Consider the following 11,390-nt stretch of genomic DNA (forward strand, 5'->3'; position numbering starts at 1 on the left):
TGTATGAGTCTTTCATTACCAAGAAAAAATAAATTATGTAAAATATGAGAATAAGAGAAGTCATGTGCTGCATTTTAGATTACTAGCAACTATTATCTTTAAATTCTAGAAAGTAAAGTGTTGGCATAGCAGTTTTCCTGGAAATATAACTAATTTGTCAAGTTTTTTAAGTGCCACTATGTGATAATTTTGTTTGACAGGAGAGAGTGACTTTTTCTAAGCCTCTTTGTAACCAGGCTTTTTTTTTTTTTGCTACTTTGATAGAACTCTTCCTAAAGTGTACTTTTTATTATTTTATTTTTTTATTTTTTTTTATTTATTTGGCAGAGCTTCCCTGGTAGCTCAGCTGGAAAAGAATCCGTCTGCAATGCAGGAGACCCCGGTTGTGTCGGGCTCAGTAGTTGCAATGTGGGCTTAGTTTCTCTGAGGCATGTGGGGTCTCAGTTCCCCAACCAGGTATTGAACCTGTGTCCCCTGCAGTCCAAGGCAGATGCTTAACCACTGGACCACCAGGGAAATCCCTAAAGTGTACTTTTTATACTTTTACAAATAAAGTGTGATTATCATAACATCACTTTCTGTAGAGCCCAAACCTGTGTCATGAATACCACGAAAGATTATGCATTATGGCTGCCCACCCTGTTAGTTAGTTAGCCCACATGACTCCTGAACTGGGAATCCAGCACAAAAGTTAGCCTGCATTAAAAGTAGCTGTTCTGTTGGCTGCTTTGTTTGTTTGTGTTTGGGGAATTTTTTTTTTTTTAATTGGTGTATAGTTGATTTACAATGTTGTGTTAGTTTCTGCTGAATAACAAAGGAAATCAGTTATACATATATCCCCTCCTTTTTAGAATTCTTTTCCTATGTATTGGCAGCTGCAAAAGAAAATCTCTTCTGCTATAACATGTGGCTCCCCTGGTCCCCCCTCCCCTCCCTCCTCCCAGTATACTCACACTTGCCTGTGTAGAGACACAATGTTGTCTTCACAAGTTTTGGCTGCTGTTTGCTTCTCAGGACTTTCTTCAGTTTAACTCACACACGTGTATAAGCTGGTTTGACTTCTTGATAAATGTGCTGTTAACTCTCTGTGTGTCTACTTAACACAAGAAATTCAAATCTAGTTTTCTGCTTAATAGCAGTATTGGCACAAAAAAAAAAATAACCCAACACATTGACAGATTAAAACTGATAGCTGAAAAGAATCTTTGACTCCTGAAATTTAAATTATTTGTACTATTCCTTTCTCATTACAGATGGTCACTGAGACTTGATTAGCCTGTATATTAGCACTACTCTCACCAGATATAAAAACTGATGGTTATTATTTGTGGTTACTGTGATATGAATGTATATGGGTTCGGGAATATTTCCCTCTGGGTATCTGACCAGGTGGTACCTTTCACCTTGTCAGGTGATGTTAACTCTGGCCCTTGTACCTGGAACCTAGGAAGAAACTTCTTCCCATCTGGAGAAGCTTTTTTTTCTCTTTGAAAACACACACACATATACAACATATACATACAGTATACACATATGTTGCTTTATATTCCCATGTCCATTTTTAGAGTTAATAGCCTTCATAGACATAGTTGTGCCATTTGTATTCTAAATGTGCTATTTTAAAATGTTTACAATTTGGGAAATCTGCGTGCTTATCTTGCAAGGGCTCAAGTGACTTCTTTTATATATGTATTTTATTCTTACTATGAAATACCCGAGTCCTTTTCTTAACCTTGGAGTTATGATGAGTCGAGCGGTGTCCGACATGTACGTAGAATGTTTCACCCTGGCCGGGGGTTAGGAGGTCCTCGTGCACGCAGATCAAACATGCACTTTACTAGCAGTTCTACTGGTGGACTTTCTTCTTCTCAGAGTTCATATTCTCCAAGCAATAGGGAAGCCATGGATCCTATAGCTGGTAAGTTAGTTTCACATCCTTAAAGGAAATGGCTGGGGATGGGGGGGCTCCCTTTAAATTTGGGGAGTAGGATTTATGTCTCAGTCTCTCGTCACACTCCTGTGTTCCTTGACACAATTCCCTGAAATTCTAAAAAGTGTAAAATATGTTTAAAGTAGACCATGTGGGGAATTCCCTGGTGGTCCAATGGTTAGGACTCGGTATTCTCACTTCTGAGGGCCCAGGTTCCATCCCGGATCCTGCAAGCCACATAGCAAAAAAATAAAATTATTTTTAAAGTCGTGTAGACCACGTAAAGTAATTCATACTACTCTGGCATTTCTTTAAGTACTTAGAGGTTTAAAATGATAAGGAATGTCTGTGTTCTATTTGTGACCTTCAATGAAACCCAAGAAAATCATAGAAGATTTCAGAGTTGAAAGACCTCCAGAATTCTGTGGTTCAACCTCCTTCATAAGCACACAGATAAGAAAACTAATTGACAAGACTAAAGAAATAAGCTCTTCTCATGGAATGAAGTCAAGTAGGAATGTTTTGTACTTCTCTTAATTTGAGAATTATATTGTTATGAAACATTCATGTTCTAATAGCTTGGGAAAGTCTTACTTAAAAAAATGATTTGAACATGTAATTTGTACCTGGATCTAATGCATGGCCAACCTGGACAACTGGCAGCAGAGCACAAGGTGTGACAGTCAAAATGTCAGAAGTTGTAGCCAGAGACCCTGAAAGACACGCCAGCACAGGTGGACATTAAGAGTCCAGGAGCCTGTGCAAGACCAAAATGTGTGCACACAGTGGGATTTGTACCTGAAATGTGCCTAGTGTAAATCTGTCACCAAAAGTACGAATAGTGTTACTTGTAGAATCTTCTCTAAATTATGAGATATTCAGTGTAAAATCTAATTCCAAATGTGCCTTGGGCGTTTGGATGTACAAGAAGCCCCAGAAAAACTTGAGTTAGGGATTTTAAAAAACACTGCTTCATCCAAAAGGAATATATTTACCTGCTGTTTTTGGTAGCAGGGTCTAAACCTTAAGTGATTTCTGGGGGCAAAGTTCAAAATTGAGACATTTTCTCTGTTCAGTTTTTTTCTGTCAGTGAAAAATTATGTTAATGATGGACTAAATGAAAAAACGGTGTTAAGAACCTCAGAGATTAAACAACAGTGAGCAGTAAGGCAGAAACCTGCCCTGGAAATGAGTTTTAATGATGAAAAGCTTTGCCAGCCTGGGAATGTCCAAAAGGCAGCCATCAACTCCACATAAGCCATTGGGAGAAGGCAGGTGCTGCACCTCCCTTAGCTGAGAGGCTCCCAGTGAGCACAGCCTTGTGCAAACAGTAGTCTCAATAAAACAGGCTATGCGATTGAGAGCCAGTCAGCCTCAGCGGTCGTCACTGCAGCAGTGCCCTGTGACTCTGAGAGAGCAGTCCCAGAAGGTTCGAGAGAAAGAAGGCAGAGCGACCACAGTGAGAAATGATGCCAGTCTCTCTCTCGCATTTAATTCTGAGAGTCATTCAATCATTACATCAGTGTTGGAGTGCCTGCTATGTGTCAGGCACTCTTCTAAGAACCAGGAAAGCCATGAGCAGTAGACTTGATCCCTGCTTTCTTGGAGGTCATATTGAGAAGGTTTATATTATACTTAGACCAGTGGATGAAACACCTTAAATACTAAATACCTAGAGAAAGTATAACTAAGTCAACCTATTATGCAAACAACTGAAAAACCAATTTGCTCTGTTTCAATTAGAAAGAATTATATGTGAGCTAATAGTCATATATATGTTTACATTTCCCTCACGCAAGTCCCACCTCCAGAAGGCATCCTAAAAGGTAGTAAGCTCCAAGCTGAGACTGTATGTTGCCCCAGGTTACCTTCCCATTGATGATCGCTTTGAATGTTCGTCTGGTAAAAGGATGATGGTAGCATTTTGTTTTTCTCCTACTGCACTGGACATTAATGTCTTCATTTCCTCTGACAGAGCTTTTATCTCAGTTATCGGGAGTGAGACGTTCTGCAGGAGGACAGCTGAACTCCTCTGGCCCTTCCGCTTCTCAGTTACAACAATTGCAGATGCAGCTGCAGCTCGAACGGCAGCATGCCCAGGCGGCACGGCAGCAACTGGAGACCGCACGCAATGCAACCCGGCGCACTAACACAAGCAGTGTCACCACTACAATCACACAATCCACAGCAACGACCAACACAGCTAACACAGAAAGCAGTCAGCAAACGATCCAGAACTCCCAGTTTCTTTTAACAAGGTAGTTCATTCATTAATGTGACTTCGAGAAGTATTTTGTTAGCACTGCAGTCTGAGATGACCTTTGCTCTTTTGTCCTTATGTGTGTTGTTAAAGCCTTGACCTTTGCTCAAACCTTTAAAACTCACAGAAATCTAATCAAAATCTGAATTCAGTATTGCCTCAAAAATAAGAAAAATAATTGTTTACTTTAGATAAACTGGGCTTCCCAGGTAGCACTAATGGTGATAGCCCAGCTAAAGAATCCATCTGCAGTGCAGGAGAGCCTGGTTTTATTCCTGGGTTGGGAAAATCCCCTGGAGAAGGAAATGGCAACCCACTCCAATATTCTTGCCTGGAGAATTCCATGGACGGAGGAGCCCGGCAGGCTTTACAGTCCATGTGTGGTCGCAAAGAGTCAGACACAACTAGGCAACTTTCACTTAGATCAACTATGAATGCTGATAACCGTGTTCTATCAGTATCTCATCATCTGATAGGAATTTCCTTTCCTGCATTGCCCATAAAACGTAAACACAGTATCATCACATATATGGGACCTGTTAGGTATAGTTACTGTCATAATGAACACTGCCTTCCTTTTATAGCCAGTTTGAGTCTGCTCTGAAATACCCCAAAGTACAAGAGAAGATTTTATAGTGGTGGTTTTCTTCTGAGAATTTCTAAAGAAGTGGAATTTAAATGTTTGTGGTTAGCATACACAAAAGTAACTGTCTTAAAAAATGGTTTAGCACAGTGTAAAAAATACTTAGAACACACATTAAATGGCTCTGCTGAATGGAATAGAGTTCATATTTGTTCTGAAAGCTACCATTAGCAACTGAATATGTTCCTCTGCCGAGACCTCATGGGCATTTTATGTAACTTTTAAAAATAAAAGAATTTTAGAAAGAACAGTGATGAGTAGACACAGGGTCAGCAGATAATGAACCTGGTTCTGATTTGGACTTTCAGTGGAATAAATAGGAATATAAAGTATAAACTGCAAAAGGAAGAAAATTAGTGGAATATAGCAGTTACCTCCAAAAAGTAATGTGATAGATGTTAGAAGAAAACATTATTTCCATGTATATTTCTTTTATCTCATGCTTTTAAACTTCTCTTGTTAGTACAGTGGCACATGTGTATAGTTGTAAATAATATATTGTAGATGCAGAATAAAAAATACTTGCCAATTCCTGCAAATAGGACCCCTGTCAAGAGCCCCAGCTTTTACCAGTTTGGACCTTAGGCAAGTCACTTTACTTCTCCAGACTATCATTAAATTCTATCTTAATATCCCTTGAGTTTTGTCTCATTTGCGTGAGAATTGTTTCGAGGATGAAATGGGAGCACTGGTATGTGTATGCCCTAGTTCAATGTCTGGCATATAATAAAGGCCCAATTAACAGTATTTACTATCATTTGTTACGGATCTAAGAAGGAAATTTCAAGCGAGAAGTTTACCTTTGGATTATTTATGTAAAGTGAGTAGCTATGCCTGATTATTACCAGAAAATGTTGCTTCAGCATAGAGCAATCACAGGTGGATCCATCCTTCTGCCACATAACTTAGCAGTACGGACTGACAGACTACAGGCTTGCAGCTTGTCAGGTTGGGTACCAGCCTCAGAAAGGAACCCTACCAGTGTGTTGTCTGGTGCGGGTTCACTGACCTGTGGGTGGAATGAATGTCCTGTCCCACTGCCCTTCGGAAGAGACATCTTCCACCTCTGTTCCACTCTGGTTTTATTTTGTTTTTGGAACTCCAGCCTCAGTGAGCTTGATCTGGGACTTTTCTCTGTGCAATTATTCTGCACCACCCCCAGCCCCGCAACCAGGGAATAAATAGTACAGTGGCCTCTGAGTGCTCTCCTTAGATCCTGGTGGTAGCTTCTGGAAGGCCCCCTTCTGTCTTCTGATACTGTGCATTGCATAGTACCTAGGAATTGATAGACCACTTTTCACATCTTTCATTGTGTCATTAAATTCTGACTCATAAGGTTTATCTTAAGGCAGCATTTCCTCCAAAATATTCCCTGGAACTTTGTATAGTCTAAGAAATAATTTTAAACAGTTATTTATGTTCAAGATTTTTTCCTGGCAAATAAGCTTGGGCAAAACTAAGTGACAAAAATAGTTTATCTACTGTTGAGCGTCTTCCAACTGCAAATACATAAATGTGCACACTGAGAATCTTCAAGGCCAGGAGAATGGCTGTGACATTTCCAAGTGGAAATCCTTGTCACTGGCCCACAATTGTAATGTGATACATGTGGGGCTCAAGCCTTGTCTTTGGTCTGTTTGACTGGGGGCAATTCCTGTTCCCATTGTCTTGGAATTGATGGTGCAAGTTTCTTTGGGATCCAACAGTGGTGGACCTTTCAGAAACCAACCGTGTAAGTGCCTCTGTCAGATTCCAGTCTCTTGACAATGGAGCCAGCTAGTTTTGCTCACCCCCAATCTGAAGCTTCTTACAAGCTTTGCAGTTACTTCCAGATCCCAGATGAAGATTGGCCCACCAGGAAATCTAGCCCTAGTGCTATTTCTATCTCCCCTGCCCCTTCAGGAGTGAAATATATTCTCAGTTATTTCTTAAAAATCAAAACTATAATGTTAGAATTACATGATTTCCAAAGGTTGGGGGGCCTCAGCCTGCATGTTTCTAGTTTGCCTGTTTGCTATGTAAATAGTTGCCTCTGCATCTTTTCTCTTTATAACAGGTTTGACTTCAGTTTATTTTTCTTTTTAACACTTTTTCCAAAACTGAGAATGTGGAATGTACTTCATTTCTTAGCAGATTCAAAGCTTTGATTGAGAATATGTAGCCTATTGCTCAGTCTCCTCTTTCAGTATATACTCTCTTGTATCCTTAATTTAGTTTTAATTATAAATGTCATCAGTCATTTTCTTTCAGTGTGGATCTAATGTCCTTACCTTCCAGAACCTTTTGTGTTCTTGCAGTTCTGAAATTTAGATCTTTTGTTTTCTGAGCCGTTAATCTAATGGTTGAGTGGTTTGCACTTGATAGCTGTGAGATTTTTGAGCATCACTTAACCTCTTCAGTTTCTTCTTCCCATAAATTGATAATAATGAAAACTAACTTGTAGGATTAGAAGAGATTATCCATACAAAAAACACTTAAAGCCCATAGTGAGTGTCCAGCACATCTCCTCCGTTGCTACTTTGAGATGCCCCCATGCCTTCCAGCCTAGGTGGGACTGCAGAGAACAGGTGCCAGGTGCAGGTGAGCATGGGCTCCAAGTGCACCTGGCTGCCCCTGGGGGTCGCTCGTGCCTGCTGGACCTCCTTCACTGTTACCATCTTCCTGTTTGGTACTTTTCCTACCCCAGTGCTTCAATCAGTTTCCCTTTCTTTCTTGGACACTAAAAAATGTAGATAAATAAAATTAGCAATGAAACTAACCAGGATATTGCCTGAGTCATTTAACAGGTTAGTAATAGGAACATGCTGACATCTGTCCGTCTCCGTGTTGGTGACCAGGTTTCCCAGCGTGACGCAGGTCTCAGAAGCGCACGTGTCAGCTGGGCCATTGTAAGTCTCAGGCTCAGCCTTGTTACACAGTCCTTGGCAGGAGAAACTTAGGTGCACGCGTACATGCTTGTGTGCGTGTGTGTTTGCACGTGTGTGTTTGCCCTCTCATGCTCCTGGACGTGTCTTTATTTCGGAAGAATTAGGTAGAAATAATCGAGAAAGGCCAAGAGAACTAGGATTTATTTTCAGTTGACTATTTTAGTCACTATAGATTTTGTTTTTGTGGCCAGTGTTGCTACTTTTCCTCTTTTTACTACCAACTGGTGAAATTCTGGTTAAGGAAATGACTGCTTCCCTAAGCATCTAATCTGTTAGAAATTTTGTTTTCCTAGAAGATTTTTCACCCCGTTTTCTCTGTAGGGAGTATGAGAAGTCCAAATGTGTTTCTTCTCATTGAATCTAATTAAAGCATAGATTTGCACCTCAGGGTAATAGTATTGTTACAAGTGTGGGGAATTCACAGCCACATAATTAAGGAGGTAAATTAGAGCAGGGTATTCCAATAATATGTCTTAGACTCTGTGGAGCTCACATAACGTAGGACATTGTAGAAACTGACCATGCCATTTTTCCTTGACTTTTTACCAATGAGATCTTTTCTTTTTAATTTACACAGGTTGAATGATCCTAAAATGTCTGAAACAGAGCGCCAGTCCATGGAAAGTGAGCGCGCAGACCGCAGCCTCTTTGTCCAAGAGCTCCTTCTGTCCACTTTAGTGCGCGAAGAGAGCTCGTCCTCAGACGAGGATGAACGGGGGGAAATGGCAGATTTTGGTGCTATGGGCTGTGTAGATATTATGCCTTTAGATGTTGCTTTAGAAAACCTAAATTTAAAAGAGAGTAATAAAGGAAATGAGCCTCCACCACCTCCTCTTTGATGACATCCCAATTCGCAGACAATGTCCTCTGTGCTGTATTTGCCAATGAAAGTGGACAACAACTATCTTGGGTTTGTTTGGTGATTGTAATTTCAGGTCTGTCACTCTTGTTACATTGTGTACATTCAAAAAGGAAGAGAGAAAAATATATATGATAATCATTTCCACTTAACTAATTTTTACTTCTAGCAGGTAAATGTAGGTAGCAGTGCAGGGGTGATCTCTGCTTCCTGCACCCTGACATGCAGAAGGCTCTCGTAATACTCCACATTCAAACTGAAGAGGAAAATGGAAATCTCTAATGAAGCTGCTGTGTGTATTTATGAATATTAATGAATAAAAACTGCTTGGATGGTTTACCTTAACTACTGCATGAGGTTTTTTGCAGCGTGCATGAGTTTTAGTGACCTTGTTATTTAAGAAATTTAAATACAAGGAGTAAAACTTAAAGCAAACATAAAAGCCCAAAGCTTTCCCAAACATTATTCAATGGTTACGAGGCAAAAGAATCCCTTGAGGAAGTAGCTTTTGAATAATGTCTGCCTGAATCACCTTTCTCTGTGTGCCTCCTCCGCACAAGCCAGCTCTGCAGTGGAGCCTGGGGTCGCAGCCGGTGTCGCTCCGCCCTGTGTGACTGTCCCGTCGCCCTGTCAGTCATCTTCCGTGTGGAGCTCAGCCTGTCTTAACTCATCCGTAGAAGATACACCAGTACAGCTGCTGTGGGAATCTGCTGCAGGCATCTGTGTGTCCTGAAAACAAGTCCTGTTCTCTTTGTTTGAAAAGTTCTTTTTGTGGTTGTTGAAAATTTTTTTCAATTGTTAAATATGTTCTATTCAGGTGTAGATGAATTTCATTTATTCACTGTTCAACAAAGTTAACCTGGATTATGTTGTCTTTGTTTTTGAAAATCTCACCTTCTCAATCATATGTTGCGTTATTTATGTATTTGCTTCATAGTTTTGCCGAGACAGATCAGTATCAGGGGAGCTTTGAGGATTTGCCTTCCCAGACTTTGTCAATATATTACAACCAAATTCTTAATGCTAACTTTAGCACCTTTTTATTTATTGGGTTTTTTTTTTCCAAGCATAAAAAGTAAAGCCTTTTAATTGAATCATGCCACCTATATGCCTATATTATTAATCCTATGTGTAAAAAAAAAAATGTACAGCTATTTTGGGTTTGTTTTGGGATTTGAAGGGGCCGGGATATTTTTTATTTTCTGTTCCAGTTTTTGTGCATAGACTTTCACAATAGCTCCAAGGCAGGGACAGTGGGTTTGGGGGTCGGGGGGGGGCGCAGTTTTTGGAATGTAAATTTAGGACTTTTAAAAAAGGTGCGCACAGCTTCTGATAAAATTTATAACTAGACTTAACCTAATCATGTCTTGTTCCAGAGCTCTCTCTCCTCTGAGCCCTTCTGTCCATCTCCCCTCTCTCCTCCCATCTGTGTTTCTCTGTTTCTTCAACAAGCATACAGACTCGAGCACCCTCCGGTGTTCTCCTGAGAACTGTGAAGTCCATGCTCATTCAGATGTAACCAAAAAAGATGTCACCCCACATTTCTTAAAAAAAAAAAAACAACTGTGGCTTCTCCTCCTCTGAAACTTCAGCCTCCAACAATTTCCAGACACCCTAGCTTTGTTTTCTTTAGTCTCTGTGATGGAAAATGTTTTAAGGGAAAATTTACACAGGCTTCTGGTTACACTAGAAGTCCAGTCCAGTAGGATTTTTTTTTTTTTTTCAATCGGTTGTTAAGACGTTTCCAAAACCAGTTTTCAAGCTGTGGTCTTTTCACACACATCTTCTGCACATACGTCACACATTTCAATAAAGCATTTTCAAGACTGTTGGCCATTTGGATTTCTTTGGTGTTGGTGAACTAGCCTAACCATTATTCAGAGATTATGTATCTCTAACCTAGTTTTTTGTTTTTGTTTTTTTGTTATTTTCATGCTTGACTTTGGAGGTCCTGATTTTGTATGAATGCATTACTTTGGATGTGAGAAATAGAAATTGTCAATTATGTGCTTTCCCCTTTCTGCACAAATTCTGGGAAAATGTAAGATCCTTCCTTTTTTTAAACATGGTTTGAGGGAACAGCTGTTAAGTCCAGTCAGAGCAGTTTAATTTAACTTAGATGATCAATTTGACACTTCAGAAGACCTAAAGGTTCATAAAATTCCATCTCATACAGAATGCTGTATATTATTTTTTACCAGATATTTTACAAATACCTCACCTCATCCTGTATGTAATCAATAATAATGTATTAGGGTAGAAAGACACAGATTATCAATATAAAAAATATATTTAAGCCCTTCAAATTCTTGTGTCCTTTTCTTTAGTTTCTTAACTAACATCGTATTATTGGAATTACTGAATAAAAATAATTGCGAAGACTGTGATGTAGAGGAGAGAAAATCAATATACCATTGTTTATCTTGGCTACGGCTTCAGGTTTCTAAGATCCTGAGTTTTGAGAAGTTTTGGTTTGGTTGAGTTTTGAGTGAGTTGTCTAGCGTGTAAGTTTGTAAGTGTTCTGCAGTGCTTGTCTTTACTTCCTGTATGGACATCATTTAAATCTTTCTGCTCAAGATACTCTGGGAAGAAATTTAACATCATGAGTCTTATGGAACACTTTTCTCCCCCACCCCCAAAAAAAACTAGTGAAGAGGAAGACCTGCAGGGGAAGTTGAAACTATATTTGTTTCTATTTCTGTGTAATATATGAACTAGAATATACTGTGTTTTAAGAATCCAGAAGTAATTCCTGTTAAATTGTAACTGGG

General features: G+C 39.6%; 1 protein-coding gene across 1 annotated transcript in view; it reads left to right on the forward strand.

Annotated features, from left to right (window-relative positions):
• The window catches only part of KCMF1 (potassium channel modulatory factor 1), an 82,437-nt gene extending 71,512 nt beyond the window's left edge, over positions 1-10,925 (forward strand). Inside the window, exons 5-7 of the mRNA XM_065929092.1 lie at positions 1,744-1,918; positions 3,906-4,188; positions 8,338-10,925. Coding sequence (XP_065785164.1) covers positions 1,744-1,918; positions 3,906-4,188; positions 8,338-8,599 — 720 coding nt within the window. The 3' untranslated portion in view covers positions 8,600-10,925. The remainder of the gene's footprint in view (positions 1-1,743; positions 1,919-3,905; positions 4,189-8,337) is intronic.
• Positions 10,926-11,390: the final 465 nt, after the last annotated feature.

This window comes from Muntiacus reevesi, chromosome 3 (genome assembly GCF_963930625.1).
Source record: "Muntiacus reevesi chromosome 3, mMunRee1.1, whole genome shotgun sequence".
Classification (NCBI taxonomy): Eukaryota; Metazoa; Chordata; class Mammalia; order Artiodactyla; family Cervidae; genus Muntiacus; species Muntiacus reevesi.